This window comes from Nicotiana sylvestris, chromosome 3 (assembly GCF_000393655.2).
Source record: "Nicotiana sylvestris chromosome 3, ASM39365v2, whole genome shotgun sequence".
Taxonomy (NCBI): Eukaryota; Viridiplantae; Streptophyta; class Magnoliopsida; order Solanales; family Solanaceae; genus Nicotiana; species Nicotiana sylvestris.
The window spans coordinates 212,827,144-212,846,464 of NC_091059.1; the positions used below are offsets into that span (position 1 = coordinate 212,827,144).

The 19,321-nt window shown below is 40.7% G+C and overlaps 1 protein-coding gene across 1 annotated transcript; it reads left to right on the forward strand.

Annotated features, from left to right (window-relative positions):
• Positions 1-13,491: 13,491 nt before the first annotated feature.
• Positions 13,492-18,882, forward strand: LOC104221616 (flotillin-like protein 3). The gene is made up of 3 exons (XM_009772695.2): positions 13,492-14,230; positions 16,313-16,708; positions 18,195-18,882. The coding sequence occupies exons 1-3, from the start codon at positions 13,685-13,687 to the stop codon at positions 18,690-18,692; spliced, it is 1,440 nt and encodes a 479-aa protein (XP_009770997.1). The 5' UTR covers positions 13,492-13,684; the 3' UTR covers positions 18,693-18,882.
• Positions 18,883-19,321: the final 439 nt, after the last annotated feature.

Genomic DNA, 19,321 nt, shown 5'->3' on the forward strand with positions numbered 1-19,321 from the left:
TTGGTCATCCTCGACCCTGACCTTCGATTGATATCTGTTGTGTATATCTGCCCAAGTCACGGCGGGATACTCAACCAAGTTCTGCTTTAGCTACTTCGAAGCTATTGAGCTTTGCTCATTCAAGCCCTAAGTGAAGGCCTGCACTGCCCAGTCATCGAAGACCAGTGGTAATTCCATTCGCTCCATCTGGAAGAGAGATACAAATTCCCTCAGCATCTCGTTCTCCCTTTGTTTGATCTTAAAGACGTCAGACTTTCTTGTAGCAACCTTGATTGCACCGACATGTGCCTTCACAAACGAATCTGCCAACATGGCAAATGAATCTATCGAGTTCGGGGGTAGGTTGTGATACCATATTATGTCCCCCTTCGACAATGTTTCTCCAAATTTCTTCAGCAAGACGGATTTAATCTCGCCATCCTTTAAGTCATTCCCTTTTACAGCACAAGTATAAGCGATAATGTGCTCATTGGGGTCCGTGGTCCCGTTATACTTCGGGATATCGGGCATTCTGAATTTCTTCGGGATGGGCTTCGGAGCCGCACTTGATGAGAATGGTCTCTGCACGAACTTCTTTGAATCTACATTCTTCAGAATCGGGGGCATTCCCGGGATCTGATCGACCCTCGAGTTATAAGTCTCCACCTTTTTATCGTTAGCCTCTATCTTTTTTTCTCCTGATTTAATCCTTTTGGTGAGGTCCTCAAGTATCTTCATAATAGCAGGGTCTGCTGCTGACCCGTTGTTACTAGATCTCTCTAGTGCCTACTCGACTCGATGAGCCATTTCCAGTGCTCCTGTACTTGGAGTCTTTTGTTGACTTTGTAGCTGAGCAATAGCCACTTGTTGTGCTTGTAACATCTCAAAAATGACTTGAAGGCTAACTTATCTTATTTCCCGATATGGAGTCCCCTGTGCTTCATGTTGGTTTTCCCTGCGCACACTTCCGTTGGTATGAGAGCTCATATCGACATGCACAACGTTGCATGAGCCCACGTCGATGGAGATTTGTGCTGGTGCCACCCTAGGGTTTTGCGGTGGTACACCAGCATCTGTACCATTCTCTCCATGAAGACCAATACCATTGTTTTCGTGTGCATTTGCCAAGTTTTTTTTACCTGAAATTAAAGATTCTTGGACAAGAAAATTTATGAAGAATAACTTGTATTTTTAGAAAACTAACACCAAAACAATCACTATTAGTTTTAGCCCCATGGTGGGCACCAACCTATTTACCTTGAAAATAGTATTAACAATTATATTTAAATTTGTGGTTCTAAAAATATGTGATTTATTTTTAATACTAGTTGTTAGGCAATAGATGCTAAGTGTAAGTAAAGAGAACAATACTGTCGCAAGACTGGGCCTCGAGCTGGCTGGAACAGGGGGCCTCGAGGTCTAGTTAAGGCAGTTAGTAATGGACAATTGACGAAGAAACAATGATATCAAAGGCCTCGAAGATAGACTTTTGCAATTAATAATGAGCAATAAATGAAGAACAATAAATGAACAAGTGATAAATCTGTAGATTAATTGTTGAGCACGTTTAGGCAAGAAAAGCAGAGAATGTTCTATTGTATACTATATTCAACTGTTACAAAATGACATGACTCCCCTTTATATAGGAGGGGGAATCCCAACATAGTACATGTCTAATAATGGCGAAGAAATGCTATTAGTACAACTGTATAATGGCCTAGTACGGATTTGTTCTATTTCTCGCAGACTCTGTCAGTTCTAATCACGTGCCCTTGGGAATTTCCCGCCTTTTAATGACGGTCGTCGATTTTCATGCTGACTCGAGGTACGCTACGATGAGTCTTCGATATACCCTCTTGAGGAGAGTGCTTCGGGGACAAGCCTTAGACTGTGCTTCGAGCCCATTGAGGACGGGCTTGAAACGCCATAGAAGCCTTAAAAGCGGCCTTATCTGATTTTGACCGTATACAGTGTACATTGGTATAATCAATATAAGTTAGTTAACTCAAATAATCTTATGAACGAAACACTTAATTCAATAAGATATAGTACCATCTATTTCACTGGGGATAAAAACAGTTGGACCGTTCAGCGATAATGGTGAATGTCACCATATTACTTGCATTCGATATTTTGAACAAATCATACTAATTTATTATGGTTAAATGGTAAATTAAGATGATTTTATATATTAATTAATTATAATCTAGTGATAATTGTGTACATATTGTATGGTCCAAATTTGATCAACCACGACCGTTATCAAGTACGATGAACGACGAGGTCCTGGTAACTCGACGTCCTGCGGAGGACGACCTTAAGGCAAACAAGAGATTGTACGACTCTTGTAATAATATAGGCCCATTAGGGGATACTAGAATATTCCTTATAACTTGTCTTTTATAGCTTAGAAGGGTTTCACTCCTTATATATATATATATATATAGGGAATTACAACCTTGTAAAGGGGCACTTCTTGGCTGATCTATAATACTTGCTGTAAATTTGCTTACATAAATGAGTGAGAAGATTTATTGTAAAGGATTGGTTGATTTGGATAGATAAAGAAGTCTTATTATCCGTATTCCCCTTATCCATCTTTCGTTCTAGAGATTATTATACTTAGCTAAAATTTACCCCTTCATTTTCTTTGATTGATTTATTCAAAAAGGTTTCGATATCTTTTGAGTCAAACAATTTGGCGCCGTCTGTGGGAATTTCTATAATTGAGATCTAAGTTTTGTCTATGTTCTTGAAAGAAATAATCGCCTCTTTTTAATCCTAACAAAGGCCAACAGTGGCAGGAAAGGGAGAAGCGAGGTTAAAGGCTATAGTAGGTGTCACGAACAACCTCATGAATTCCCTCAATGAAGTCGGTGAAGGGGGAAGACAACTTAAATGCAATGCCAAGTGCTACACCTGAGGGAGAGATCTCACCCCCCCTCCCCCGCACGAGGGCTTGACTGTCTCGCGCAAGAGGGAAACCTCAACATCCGCAGCAGGAAAAACATCACCGGCTATGAAAAGGCAATTAGAAGAATGGTTGACAAACACCTTGAGCAACATGATCGAAAAGCCCATTCAGAGAGATATCGAAGGCACAATACCCGCAGAAACCATAGCTGTCACCGATGAGCCAGAAACTCCACAAACAGGTAACACCCACAATGTCATTGATGTAGGTAACGATGCACTTACAACCATCTTAAAGAAAATGGAAGAGATGGAAAACGAGAACAAAACACTCCGCGATCAGATGAAAGAGCATCAGGAAAGAGTTGATAAAATACCGGGCGCTCCGAAGTTGCTACCAAAATGCGATGTGGGCCGATTCGTCGAACAGCCATACAGCGAAAGGGAAGCTCCCCATTCTATTCCGAAAACCTTCAAAATGCCATCATATTTGAAAATATATGATGGCACCATGGACCCGGAGGATCACTTAATCCATTAAGTTACTACAGTAAAAGGTAACGATCTATCGAAAGAACAGGTGCCGTCAGTACTGCTGAAAAAGTTCGGCGAAACTCTGACAGGGGGAGCGTTGACATGGTATTCCCAACTACCAGCATGATTGATATCAACATTCGATGAAATGGCAGACAAGTTCGTCACTGCTCACGCGGATGTGAAAAAGGCAAAGGCCAGGGTAAATGATATCTTTGCCATCAGGCAGACGACGGGCGAAGGACTTCGGGATTTCCTAGCCCGACTCAACAGGGTAAGGATGAGCCTACCAAACGTGTCAGAAGGGATGGCAGTAGCAGCCTTCCAAAATGGTTAAACAGAAATGAGTCAAAAGCAACCAAAAGCTGGTAAGTAGACTGATGAAGTATCCCTCCACCACGTGGGAAGAGATCCATAACGCCTATTGCGCCGAAGTAAGGGCAGACAAGAATGACCTTAACGGCCTGATCCAGTGGCTAATGTCGGTCCAAACCGAAACAAGAAGAGATCGCCGAAATGACGGCCAACAGGATCAACCACCCCATTTCAATCGAGAAAGGCACCAGCCCTATATCCGCACATCCAATCCACCTCCTCCATGACATTTAGATATCGCACCTCGACACACCGCACCATCCCGCAATGAATGAAGTATGCCTCCACTATTATCTGCTCATAACTTTTGTGTTTCTCCTTCAGAAATAGGGTACGCACTAGAAAGCTCAGCACAAAGGTGCAGTGGCAGCAAAAGATGAAGTCGGATCCGAGTACCAGAAGATCGAACATTCTGTGTGAATTTCACCAGGAAAGGGGACACAAGACCGAGGACTGCATAGGTCTACGACAGGAGGTGGTGAGAATGTTAAACCAGGGATACCTGAAAGAACTGCTGAGTGACCGAGGACGGGCCAACTTTGCTCGTGGACGTGATTAACCTAAGGGACCTCCAAAACCACCATCACCAGCTCGCACCATACAAATGATCATTGGTGGTGGTGACGACATGATAATGAACCATGTGAAATTTACCATCACACTCAAACTCCAGCTGACAGTCGCCCATGAATGGTATGATGACCTCGAAGATAGTATCATTTTCGATAAGTCGGATACCAACAGTTTGTCTTTCCCTCACTATGATGCTTTGGTTATACCTATGCATCATGTATACCGACGTAAAGAGAATAATGGTGGATGACGAAAGCGGCGCATGTATTATTCACCCACGAGTTCTCATGTAGATGAGGCTCGAGGATAAAATAAAACCACATTGCATTACACTAACAGGTTTTAATAATGCAGTGGAACGAACCTCTGGAGAGATAGCGCTACCCGTTCTGGCAGAGGGAGTCACCCTGGATACGACGTTCCACGTCATGGACCAGGAAACGGCCTACAATGCCATCATAGGGCGTTCATGGATACACGCCATGTGAGCCGTTCCGTCAAGTTTCTATCATGTAATTAAATTTCTGACTCCGTGGGGGATATTTAATATCCACGGCAAGCAACCGCCCAAGAATGCTATCGGATCGCCCAAGATTGCACAAACACCAAACAACTGAAAAGGGCAAGTGCGGAAGCATAGCAATCAGCCATATCGGGAACCAAATCCGATACACAGATAGAGGCCATCAAAGATCCGGATGTCATAGAGGCTTGCAAGGCAACTATAGAAGACCTCGACCCCGTTCAACTGGACAACACGGGTAGCGCGAAAAAGGCTTATATCAGACACAACCTCTCAAAACCAGGTAAATATCATGAGTTCTTAACTAACAATGCCGACTTGTTTGCCTTTTCCCATTCAGATATGCCAGGAATCCCAAGGGACAACGGCACACACAGGCTGAATGTCGATCCTCTTTACCTACCAGTACAGCAAATGAGGAGAAAATTTAATACCATCATCAATGAGGTGGTTAACGAAGAGGTTGATAAATTACTCGCTAATGGTTCCATCCGAGAGTCAAAATATCCCTAATGGGTCGCCAACGTGATAATGGTAAAAAAGAAGAACGGGAAATGGCGGATGTGTGTCGACTTCACCGACCTGAAAAAAGCATTCCCGAAAGATTTCTTTCCATTACCACACATCGACTAGCTCATCGATGCAACAACAGGACACGAACTACTGAGCTTCTTAGATGCTTACTCTGGTTACAACCAAATTCTAATGGCTGAAGAAGATCAAGAAAAGACCACTTTCATCACCCACCGAGGAACGTGCTGCTACAAGGTAATGCCATTCGGACTCAAGAACGCAGGGGCGGCGTATCAAAGGTTAGTCACCAAAATGTTCAAAGAACAACTTGGTAAGACCATGGAAGTTTACATCGACGACATGCTAGTTAAATCTAAAAAGAAAGAGAATCACATTGGCCATATGAAGGAAGCCTTCGAGATATTGAGGCAATACAGGATGAAACTGAATCCCGAAAAATGCGCCTTCGGCATTACCTCAGGAAAGTTCTTTGTTTTTCTGGTGTCACAAAGGGGTATCGAGGTCAACCCGGATCAGATAAGGGCCATCGAAGGAGTACCGGAGATATTGACCAGCAAAAAGCAAGTACAGAAATTAACATGGTGAATAGCCGCCCTATCGAGGTTCATCTCACGATCATCGGACATATGTCATAAATTCTTCAATGTGCTAAGGAAAGACCACGGACTGTAATGGAATGTAGAATGTGTCGACGCCCTGAGAAAGCTGAAAGCATATCTATCCTCGCCACCACTACTCGTCAAGGCAGACCCAGGTGAATGCCTACTTGTGTACCTAGCAGTCTCCGAAGTCGGGGTAAGTTCAGTCTTGATCCGCAAAAACAAAGGCACGCAATCTTCGATTTACTATATCAGCAAAACCTTAATCGATGTCGAAACAAGGTACCCTCACCTTGAAAAACTAGCTTTGGCATTAGTCATAGCTTCACGAAAGCTAAGACTATATTTTCAATGTCACCCCACAAAAGTGGTGACAACCTTCCCCCTAAGAGGCATCCTACACAAACCCGAACTATCGGGTAGATTGACCAAATGGGTCATAGAATTAAGCGAGCACGACATAACATACCAACCGCGAACTGCCATAAAGTCGCAGGTGCTCGCCGATTTCATCGCTGATTTTAGCGCGAAAATATTGCCTGAAGTAGAGCAGGAGGCGCTCCGTGCTTCCACACAGTCCGACCTTTGGGTTCTCTACACTAACGGTGCATCTAATGCATCCGGATCGGGAATAGGACTCTTCCTCAAAGTTCCTACAGGCGAAGTAATTTGCTAGTCCATACGATCGAGATGACTAACCTAACTTGGGATTGGCGCAACCGTCTCGTAATGTATTTGCAGGATGGAACGCTCCCACAAGATAAGAAAAAAGCAAAAAAACTTTGAATATAGGCAGCCAGATACAGCCTCGCAAACTGTGATCTCTACAAGAGAACTTTCAGCGGCCCCCTGGCTAAGTGTCTCAGGCCCAATCAAACAAGACGATTTCTAGAAGAAGTACATGAGGGGCATTGCAACGCCCACAAAGGAAACTGCGCCCTCATCCGATGCTTCATCCGCACCGGATACTACTGGCCCACCATTTAAAAAGAAGCTGTGGACTACGTCAGAAAGTGTGAGTAGTGTCAAATATATGCCCCTATGATACACCAAGCGGGAGAACTCCTACATTCCGTCACCTCACCATGGCCATTCATAAAGTGGGGGATGGATATTATCGGACCTATCCCGACAGGACGGGGTAAGGTACGCTTCCTTTTGGTTTTAACTGATTATTTTTCTAAGTGGGTGGAAGGAGGTGCGTACACTCAAATAAGCGAGCAAGAGGTCATCGCATTCATATGGAAAAACATAATATGCCACTTCGGCATTCCCAAAGAAATCAGCTGCGAAAACGGACCTCAGTTCGTCGGAAAGAAAACGACCGAGTTTTTTGAAAAATGGCACATCAAGCGAATACTCTCCACATCATACCATCCTGCAGACAATGGCTAAGCCGAATCCTCCAATAAAGTAATACTGAATATATTGAAAAAGAAGCTCGAGGATGCCAAAGGGCTATGACCTGAACTACTACCAGAAGTACTATGGGCAAACCGCACCACGCCAAAACCCAGCACAGGCAAGACGCCATATTCACTAGTCTACAGGACTGATGCAGTTATACCCGTCGAGGTTGGAGAGCCTAGTTTGAGATACTCCAAAGAGAGCGGACCAAACAACAACGATAGTAGGCTACAATATCTAGATGAAGTCGAAGAACGGAGAGACATGGCCCACATAAGAATGGTAGCCCAAAAGCAACAAGTAGAAAGGTATTACAACAAGAAGGCCAAAGTGCGATCGCTCAAGGTTGGAGATTACGTCCTCAAGGCTAAAACACAAGCAACAAAAGACCCTAATGAGGGAAAACTGGGAACAAACTGGGATGGACCATACAAAGCCACGGTGGCAGCAAACAAAGGAGCATTCCAGTTAGAAACAATGGAGGAAAAACTACTCCAAAACAATTGGAGTGTCGCTCATCTTAAATACTTCCACTTCTGAGAGGAGGCGCCACCCAAGTCGTACTCTTTTTCCCTTATTAGGGTTTTTTCCCAATCGGGTTTTCATGGTAAGGTTTTTAATGAGGCGGCAAGGGGGACGTCTCGAGGTTCGAAGTATTGTTCATTAACCCGCCTGTCGACATGGTCTCCGGAACAAAGTAATGAAGGGACTCGATATAGATAATCAAATCCCCATTGTATGTACAAAGTCGACATGTGACTCTTACAAAAATATAATTAAATCTCCATTGTATTAATAAAGTCGACATGTATCTTCCTACGGGAATATGATCAAACCTCCAACGTGAAATGGCCAAGGTCATCGACAAAAATATGAGTTCAACCTCGTTCGAACCACGACGAGATCCTACTTGGACGACAGTTTGAAGCAACATCCCTATGGCCAAGGCCATCGACGAAAATATAAGTTTGACCTCATTCGAACCACGACGGGATCCTACTTCGCCATTGTATGAATAAAGTTGACATATATATTCCTACGTGAATATGATCAAACCTACAACGTGAAATGGACAAGGCTATCGACGAAAATATGAACTTCGACGACAGTTCGAAGCAACATCCCAATGGCCAAGGCCATCGACGAAAATATGAGTTCGACCTCGTTCGAACCATGACAGGATCCTACTTTGCCATTGTATAAATAAAGTTGACATGTATCTTCCTATGGGAATATTATCAAACCTCCAACGTGAAATGTCCAAGGCCATCGACGAAAATATGAGTTCGACCTCGTTCAAACCACGACGGGATCCTACTTCGACGATAGTTCGAAGCAACATCCCAATGGCCAAGGCCATCAACAAAAATATGAGTTCGACCTCGTTCGAACCACAACGGAATCCTACTTCGATGACAGTTTAAAGCAACATCCCAATGGCCAAGGCCATCGATGAAAATATGAGTTCGACCTCGTTCGAACCATAACGGGATCCTAATTTGACGACAGTTCGAAGCAACATCCCAATGGCCAAGGCCATCGACGAAAATATGAGTTCGACCTCGTTCGAACCACGATTGGATCCTACTTTGACGACAGTTTGAAGCAATATCTCAATGGCCAAGGCCATCAATGAAAATATGAGTTTGACCTCGTTCGAACCACGATGAGATCCTACTTCGACGATAGTTTGAAGCAACATTCCAATGGCTAAGACCATCGACAAAAATATGAGTTTGACCTCGTTCGAACCACGACGGAATCCTACTTCGACGACAGTTCAAAGCAACATCCCAATGGCCAAGGCCATCGACGAAAATATGAGTTCGACCTCGTTCGAACCACGACGGGATCCTACTTCGATGAAAGTTCGAAGCAACATCCCAATGGATAAAGCCATCAACGAAAATACGAGTTCGACCTCGTTCGAACTACGACTGGATCCTACTTTGACGATAGTTCGAAGAAACATCCCAATGGCCAAGGCCATCGACGAAAAAAGGAATCGATATCGTCCAAAAGCTAATTTGACTTAACAGCTCGACATGTATACCGGTATACCATAGACATTGCAACGAACACCAACAAATCGACAAAATAAATTCTACATTGCATCAAAATGTTATTTACACCTATCCTTACAAACGGGCTCAAGCACGCCCCATACAAAAGCCCCAAAACAAAAGTAAATACAAACAAAAGATTACACATCATCCGCGGTGGGGTAAGCATCTTCATACCAAGAGTCCAAAGCAAGACGGTTCGCATCATCAGAGTTGATGTCATCCCCGTCAGGTGTAAGAGGGTCGTACCCGCATGCCTTACGAGCTGCACGAGCTTCAGTATGCATAGCCTGAAGTTCCACTTCAGTTGCCCTCCCCTCGGTGTGGAAAGCTTTGTACATGTCAAGCTGGGCCTCAGCAAGGATCCACAACTCATATAAACGATGAGGCACGACCGGATCGGCTGAGCCACGAGACGTAGAAGGTTGAGAGCGTCGACTTGCATCCTCCTCTCTCAGCAAGGCCACTTATCCATTCAACGTAGATAGCTCTGCCTCCAACTCTTTAGCATGCCCTTCAAGCCTCGATACATTAAGATTAGAGGCCTCCTTCTCCTCAATCAGCTCCGACCTACAAATACAAAGGGCATTCTCCAAAGACGCCGTTCCAGAAATAGCTGTCGCCAGCTTATCAGCACTGACGTTCAGCTCGCCCTTAAGCCCCTCAATATCCACTGCCTTCGCACTCAATTTAGCGGTCAAACTGGCCACCTTTGCTTGTAAGTCGGTATTCTCGGCCATCACCCCCTGCTCAACTCAAGCTCGTCCTCCATCACTTTAAGGGAGGCCTCAAGTTCACTATTATGGGTGACAACCTTCATAAGCTCCTCATCTCGCTCCCTTAGCTCTTCTATCTTGCACTCTAGTTGGTCTTCCCTCTATTTAAGCCCTTCGTGAAACAACTTAAATTCAGGGTCTTGATAATAAATATCGGCCATCGCGCGGTGCTTAGCACGATACCATTGATACTTGAACGACATCTTCTCGTAGATGGCCATCCTCTTCCTCTCCCGACGCTCGCGCTCTGTCTCTATGATGAAGGTCTGGCACAAAAGAAAAAGTGAAGTTAAAAACAAAATACAGGTCGACAATCGCCACACAAGACCAACAACGAAAAGGAAAAGAAAGTTACCTACCCGTAAGGCCATGCTGGCGACGTTCTGAGACAACTCAATGTCACTCATCGCCCTAAGCACCTCGTTTTCAGGGGCAGCACATAGAGGAGCTAAAATAGATGCCACTTGCTCATAGTTCAACAACAAGTTGTAGTCCCTCGGGATGACTATATGACAATCCGACTCTTCCGCTCTGACTTCACGTGAGTATGGCGACCTACGAACTCGTTAACGTCCTCCGAGTTGACATCTGAACCTGAGCCTTCGCCCTCGACACGATGGCCTCCAACGTTTGACGATGTGCCGCCCTCAGCAGAGCGCACAGAGCCGGCTCTTGGGTAAACTCCTTCCATTTGGGGAGATCTCCCCTATAAAAGGGCGTCAGCCATAAATGTGGGTACATGTGCCGTCTGCGATGCCCTGCTTCTATTAGCATCTACAACCACATCCTTCCTGATCTCCATTCTCCTCCTTTTTCTCGACAACGACTCGTCCCCATTGGAGGATTCGTCCAAGAGGTGTGGGATTGGTATTGAAGAAGCCTCCTCCCTCACGACTATGACCCGAGAGGGACCTTCTAATTGAATAGGTTGAAGATGACCTTCTCGAACAAACTCACTCAAAGTAAACTATGTTTTCGCGGCAACGACGGCCTGTTGGAATGCAGGAACTGGCTCCCTCCACTTGGAAGCTCTTTGACCTACCGTCACGAAGAGTTGTATCAATAAACGACGCTATATAACCAACGAAGTGGTAGGGAAAACATTTACCAAATGGAACTTTAGGGCCATAACGCTTTACGAAACCAGGCCAATCTCGGGTTTCCGCTGTATGGGCAACAAACACTTTACCCAATCCCTTATGCCAGCAATAGGGCGGGGCAGACGTCCCGTAGTTGCAAACGAGAAGCAAATAAACTTTATAATGAATACAGACGAAGGAAGAGTAAAACGAGTGGCAACACTTACGAGTCTCATTCCATCGCTCCGGGAACCTGACGAAGTTAGAAACGTCGTGTTCAGTTTTGACAAAGAAGTACTTGTGCCAAAACTTTTGACTTGCTCGATCATCTGTCCTAACTGCCAGCCCTTTTGTGCCACGGTGCCTCAAATGCACCATGGTACCCCTGTGGAAGCTAGACGAGAGTAGGTGCAAAAGGTGGTGGATAGAAACATCACATTCCGCCAACTCCGCATACTTGGTCAATAGCAAAAGTATCTTGAGTGTATACAGCGAAAGTTCTACCAGGCAAACTTGGTAGAACCTACAAAACTCTTCCATTAATGGGAAGAGAGGAAAAGTATAGCCAATCATGAAATGGTACTTGTAGAAAGCGCAGTATCTAGGTCTGTGGACCTCTACAAAATCTCTCCCCGCTGGAACCATTCCAACATGAGCGGGAATGCCATACTTTACACGAAGAGCGTCAGTGTGAACTTGCTCCGTCTTAGAGAGTACGGGGGTAGGAGTAGAAGGGGGATCTTTGAGGAAGTCACTTCGAGACATGGGGTGTCTCGGCAGTAACTCCTCCACCGTAGGAAGACTATCACCCTCTTCTACCACCGTATCTTCACCGCCCGAAGGGGGCACCATGGACAATGGGGCAGCCTCAGGAATCCCTTCATGAGATTGGTGTGACCTTGGCATGCTTTCGTTAAAAAGGTATTGACACAGCAGAAAAAAGAGAGGAAGAAGAAGTTGTAAACGAAGAATGTGAGAAGAAGAACCAGAAGATTGTCAGGGCAAGCTCGGAGAAATGAGGAGGGGTATTCAGAAGTAAAATGGCCAAGAACTTTCGAAAAAACAAACCCTCTACCTATTTATAGGATTGGGTGGCACTAGAATTGAAGCAACAAGCCATCAACTCCTATCTCGAAAACACGCGTAATGATGATGTAGGTGAAGATGACATCATTTCCCGGTAAAATGCATTACCTGGTGTCTTGTTAACCACACTAACCACCCACCATTGGCCATGTCGTAATGCCTCGAAGGATTAAATTTCTCCGTAGGAACGCATGGTGTTCGCTCATTGAGGATGCACCAAGTTGCAACCTCGACAAGCAGAGGGACTAACTGTATGGGTCCAAATTTGAACAACCATGACCGTCGACGAGTACGACGAACGACGAGGTCCTCGTAACTCGACGTCCTGCGGAGACGACCTTAAGGTAAACAAGAGATTGTACGACCCTTGTAATAATACAGGCCCATTAGGGGATACTAGGAATATTCCTTCGAATATTCCTTATAACTTGTCTTTTATAGCTTAGAAGGGTTTCACTCCTTATATATATAGCGAATAACAACCTTGTAAAGGGGCACTTCTTGGCTAATCCATAATACTTGCTGTAAATTTGCTTACATAAACGAGTGAGAAGATTTATTGTAAAGGATTGGTTGATCTGGATAGATAAAGAAGTCTTATTATCCGTATTCTCCTTATCCATCTTTCGTTCTAGAGATTGTTATACTTAACTAAGATTTACCCTTTCATTTTCTTTGATTGATTTAATCAAAAAGGTTTCGATATCTTTTGAGTCAAACACATATCAATTAGGTGAATATTAAGTTCGATTAAGTTTTTACCAAGTTACCACGCTATCAAAGTGAAGCTTACGAAATGATAATTGAAGTCGGAATAAAGTCAAATAAATTTGGACTCCTTTTGTTTCCCAAATTGTCAAGTCTCAAGAAACCAATACATCATATACTCCAAAATAGAGTGGGACTCGGATTGCGCCCTCACTATAGAGCCACGGGTCTAATAAAGGAACATCATGAAATTTCCAGTGAAACGACAGACCTATTCGCCTTATAACTCTAACGAAGTGGTTTCATCTCGTCCACCTTTTTCGTACATTACATAACCGCCTCTGCCCCTTTAATCAGTGCTTCACTAGGACTACTAGCACCTTCCTACGTTATTTCCCATTGCAAGATTTACGACTCCTATATATAATTTGATTTTGTTTAGGTCAGTAATAATTACTCCCTATATTTTATTTGCATCCTCATCAATACTCGCCCTAGACATCATCTTCCAAAAGTTTCTTCTCTCAAATTGAATATGGGGATTCCACATTATATTGTTGCTGGTCCATCGGAGATGCTTGCCATTACCGGAAGTGGTATAAGTGAAATAAAACTCAAGAAAAAACACTTTTTATGGCCCCTTCAAAAATGCACTAGGCTTGACATATCTCCTGTCAACTACTCATTCGAGGTACAAGCTATGAGCGCCGAAAAACTTCCTTTTGTTCTTCCTGCTGTTTTCACAATTGGCCCTAAACTCGACGAGGACAACGAGAGCTTGATCAAGTATGCACAGCTTGTATCCAATCATGATAAGAATTCAAATCACGTTAAGGAACTGGTGAAGGGAATTATCGAGGGGGAAACTAGGGTTCTTGCTGCTTCTATGACTATGGAACAGATTTTCAAGGGAACAAAAGAGTTTAAGAAAGAAGTTTTTGAGAAAGTCCAACTTGAACTTAATCAATTTGGACTTTATATCTATAATGCTAATGTTAAACAACTTGTAGATGTTCCTGGCCATGAGTACTTCTCTTACCTTGGCCAAAAGACTCAGATGGAAGCCGCCAACCAAGCCAAGGTAACACTATTTTATTTTCTTCTTAATTATGCTCTGATTGAGTAAATCTAGTAATAAATCTAATTCGGTAATCAAAAAATAAAATAAATAGTAACTTGCTATAACTGGTTAAAATATATTAGTTATTGTATAATAAATTCTACATTGTCTATGTATATAATTTCAATCCATTGATTAATCTACATGCATGTCAATCTTTATTACTCCTAATTTATTTTTGTTTTTGTTTCTTATCTATACTATATTAAAAGCACGAAGGCTCTTAGCGAAATATCATTTGCCTTTTTTACCCTTTTAAAATAGAATTTATATTGTATAAAATAGTCATTTGATTATTTCCCTAATATTTAGGAATAACCATTTAATTATTTCTCTAATATTTAAAAATAGTCATTTAATTATTTTCCTAAAATTTAAGACTTGACTCTTTAATTCCTTGCCATTCTAGAATTCCCGCACTTTTCCATTTACACTAGACTAGATTTCGATCATTTAGGATTAGGAAGGTTTTTTTTTTAATAATAAAATTTTGGCATATTAATATTTTATAGAAACGTATTATATTGGGTGAAAATGAGCACTTTAAACTCCTTTTGAAGCAGGAGTCTTTAGTTTTAATATAAAGATTTCTTTGTATATGAATTATACACAAGATTTTACTTACATAAATTCATTCCTTATTTATTAATATAACATAATTCCTTCCATATTGTTTTACCTAATTCTATATCTGTACTATACTATACTACTATATTAAAAGCACGAAATTTTTCAGCGAAATATCATTCCATTTTTTTATCTTTTTAAAATAGAGTTTACACTAGACAAAATAGTCTTTTATTATTACCTTAATATTTAGGAATAGTCATTTAATAATTTTCCTAATAAGAAATCTTTCCTTATTTGAAGTAGATTCTAAAAATTGATCTTTGAATACCACACAAAGTCTCGCTTGGACAAAAATCATCCCTCTTTAGCGCGTATTATTAATTTAAATATATCTCTAATCTCTCACCTTAACAAAGGCACTAAAATATAGTCATAATTCAACACTAATTCAATAGAAACTTTTTATTCATAGGAAGCTTAATATATTAAATCCATTTTATGTTGCACAATAAAATCGCCAAAGTGATCCTTGGAACAAATTAGAATGTAAAATTAAATATGTTTCAAACAACAATAGAAAATAGACATTAACTATTATATTAAGAGGCTTTTAGAAGCTTTGAATTAAAAATTAAAATCAGAAAAATAGAAAAATTAAAATGGAAGGGTTTATAGATAAGCATTTTCAACTGAAACTCTATATATTTTAAGAATAAATATAACATGTTTGTATAACTATTAAGATGGAACAGTTTATAATACAAACATATTATATTTAATAGTAGTAATTATACGATTTTCTAAAAATTCATGACTTAATTACACGCGCAACGCGTATCCTAAGACTAGTATATATGATGTGAAAGAGTGAATGGTGGAATAAGAATATTACATGCATTGCTAATACGTATATAAAAGTAAATAAATACAGAAGCAAGTCATCAAAGTAATTAATTTTTGCATAACAATCACTACATTAGTGGAGTACTATTTTATTTATTAAAAGGAGTTTCCACTTATCATTGATGTGCAAAAGTTTACAAATTGAATTTGGCATACGAAAATATCAAAACTTGTACTACCCAAAATTCACAAAATCCAGGCTAAGGGTTCATGGGGGGCTCATGTAACGTTATTATTCACTATATAACAAACTTCACCTAATTATTCATTGCGTAAATAATCTCTTCGTTATAATTCATGTATAACTAATACATAAACTCATAGGCGGACTCAGGATTTGAAGGTTACGGGTGTACTTTTCGATTCAATCAAAATCTGTTTTGAATATTGAGTGCACAATACTAATATATCACTATTTTCTAAAGACATACATGTATACATGGAATTTTTGACGAACTTTACGACCCCTCTTTGTATAGCATAAATCCGCCGCTGCATAAACTCTTTGGAATCATATTCTTTGTTAAATACTTCTAATTTATTCTTGTTTTTGCTTTGTCTTCTTGATAGATTGATGTAGCCGAGGCAAGGATGAAAGGAGAGATAGGTTCAAAGCAAAGAGATGGAGAGACAAAGCAGAATGCAGCTAAGATAGATGCAGAGACAATGATCATATCAACAAAAAGGCAAGGAGAAGGTAAAAAGGAAGAAGTTAGAGTAAGGACTGAAGTAGAGATATTTAAGAATCAAAGAGAAGCAGAGGTTGTTGAAGCAAGTGCAGAATTGGCAAAGAAGAAAGCAGGATGGTCTCAGACTGCAAGATTGGCTGAGGTGGAAGCAGAAAAGGCTGTGGCAATAAGAGAAGCTGAGCTACAAATGGAAGTGGAGAAGAAGAAAGCTCTTGCTCAGACTGCAAAACTCAAGGCTGATCTTCTCAGCAAGGCTAATGTTGAATACGACATTAAGGTACTTTTTTCTTTTCTTCTTACTTACATTTTGTTATGCTAATTACCAAGGCTATTAGTGTTGAATACATATTTACCTATTCTTCTTAATTCATTATGTTTTTGATTGTGAGGTTATATTTGTAGTTTGTACGCCCTTTAATTAATTTGCCCCGCATGCATGTGACAGTAATTATTGTACCTTACGCATAGTGATGGAGCCACATTTAGATATCAAATTTTTTTTTTTTAATGTATACATAGTTCTTCTGTTTTAATTTATGTGAACCTATTATTTTTAAATTTGTGGTGTAAAATGAGGCACATATATTTTATGTAGCTATAAATTATTGCATAAATGTAAATTATTTTCAAATATGGAAACGAGTCATTCTTTAGTTTCTTATAAATTGAAACGGAGGTAGTACTATGTATTGAATCCCTTGACTTTTTCGTGTATTTATTTCTTTAAACTTTGATACTTCTTAATAAAATCTTAGCTCCGCTACTGCTTATATATATTATTGTATTGTCAAACAATACTATAATTGTACCTTTTGTACATAATCATAAGGAAGAAGAAACTCCCTTTCAGATTTTATTGCAGCCTCTTTATTTTGCCAAGCATGCCTGTTAGTCTGTTACAGTAATTATTGTACCTTATGCATCTGGTAATTAAGTACTGCGGAGTAATTGTTTTGGTAGCTGAAACTGAGAGAGTTTTTGCTTCTAATTTTAATAAATCTGCCTGATAGTTTGGGGAGGTCAGACACCCTCAATATTTACCACCCTTTTTAAACAGAGACTTGTTATGCTTCTTTGTAATCAAATATACTTAAGTCTTTCCATTGGCTAAAACATATTTTATGTGTTTAAACTATACTATCAAGTTATAATTTTTAGTACTTTTGTAGTTTCTGATATCCCGAGCTGAGGGTCTATCGGAAACTTTACTCTCCCAAGGTAGGGGTAAGGTCTGCGTACATACTATCCTTCGCATTTTGGTGGAGCCACATGCACCCAAGGGGTGTAACACCCCTTCGTCGGAAAATTACACTGTTTAGCTTGGTAATTTTTAAAAAAATATGTATATATACTATTATATAATAACACCCCCGTGACCTCTTGGTGAGTTTATTTCTTTATATTTTGAGTCCTCTTAATGAAAATTCTCTGGTTTCGCCACTGCCTCCACACACCCCACTCGTGGGACTTCATTGTGTTGTTGTTGTTGGTGGTGTATGTAGTTTCTGATGATAAGCTAAATTTAAGAAGTCACTGTTCTAATTGAGACTGATGCTTTCATTCTTTTTGAAACCGAGTAGTCTTATTTATGTAAAACTAGCCTCTGCAGAACTTCATATATATCAAGACTGAAAAGTGTATATTATAAGAGAATAATTATTCTAATCTGCATTGTATATGAACGAATGTTTAGGAATAAATGAATAACCTTTAAATCCAATATCCGGTTTTAATTTTGTTTTCTAACTTGTTAATATAAACAGGTGCAAGAGGCAAACTCAGAATTATACAGGCGACAGAAAGAAGCAGAAGCCGCACTATTCGAGAACCAGAAGAAAGCAGAAGCACAGAAAGCAATCGCAGATGCTGAACTGTATAGTCGCCAACAGGTTGCTAACAGTGAGCTCTTTGCAAAACAAAAGGAAGCCGAAGGAGTAGCAGCAATTGGAGAAGCACAAGCATTTTACTTAGGATCCCTTCTTAAGGAAGTGAAGAATTACTCTTCACTCAGAGACTATTTGATGATCAACAATGGAATTTTCCAGGAAATTGCTAAGACCAATGCTCAAGCAGTAAACGGTTTGCAGCCAAAGATTAGCATTTGGTCAGGTGCTAATGGCGGCGAAAGCAACGGAGAAGGAAGCGGATTGAAAGATGTTGCTGGTGTGTATCGAATGCTGCCTCCTCTGCTTCAAACTGTGCAAGAGCAAACTGGGATGCAGCCTCCTGCTTGGCTTGGTTCAATACCTGAATCCAAATGAACTACTGCACGTTAAATTATTTATAGTTTTACTATGGGATTTATGCTTTTCTGGTTTTAAACTATATAGCTATTAGCAATGTTCTAGATTACTAGCAGTATTTCTTTCTTGGATTAAGTTCGTTTTTAGTGGCTTGAATGTTGGATTTAATACTCCTATCTTTTAAGGAGGAATTATTGTTTTGCGATAAGATTCTTATACCTCATATTTTAGTAGTTACATTTTATAATATCTTATTATAAGTTTTTTAAACTTAATGTCAAAATTTTCAAAAATATTTATTTTTATACATAAAAGATATGATAATAAAAGGCCAAATACATATGCAACTCATTCAACTTGACACCATTTTTCATTTTGGCACTCTATCTCTACCTCAACCATGTCCAAATTAATAAGTCTACTCGGGTCTCAAGACCCCCAATCACAACTATACATGAACATGGACACGATCTACCACAATAGAATCACCCACCAGTGTAGACACATATACGAGCACTCAAAGAATCACTAGGCATGACCAGATGCGATGCAAAATAAGATGACGCATAGGAGTATATAGATCCCGGATCGAATAAAACTGAAGCATCTCTACTACTAACCAGAACAATACCTGAGATAACTGCATC

Excerpts from the sequence above, each read along its gene's own strand:
- LOC104221616 (XM_009772695.2), top strand. The coding sequence starts at position 13,685 with ATGGGGATTCCACATTATATTGTTGCTGGTCCATCGGAGATGCTTGCC. Across the intron at positions 14,231-16,312 it reads AAGCCGCCAACCAAGCCAAG|ATTGATGTAGCCGAGGCAAG; the intron begins GTAACACTATTT and ends TCTTCTTGATAG. Across the intron at positions 16,709-18,194 it reads ATGTTGAATACGACATTAAG|GTGCAAGAGGCAAACTCAGA; the intron begins GTACTTTTTTCT and ends TAATATAAACAG.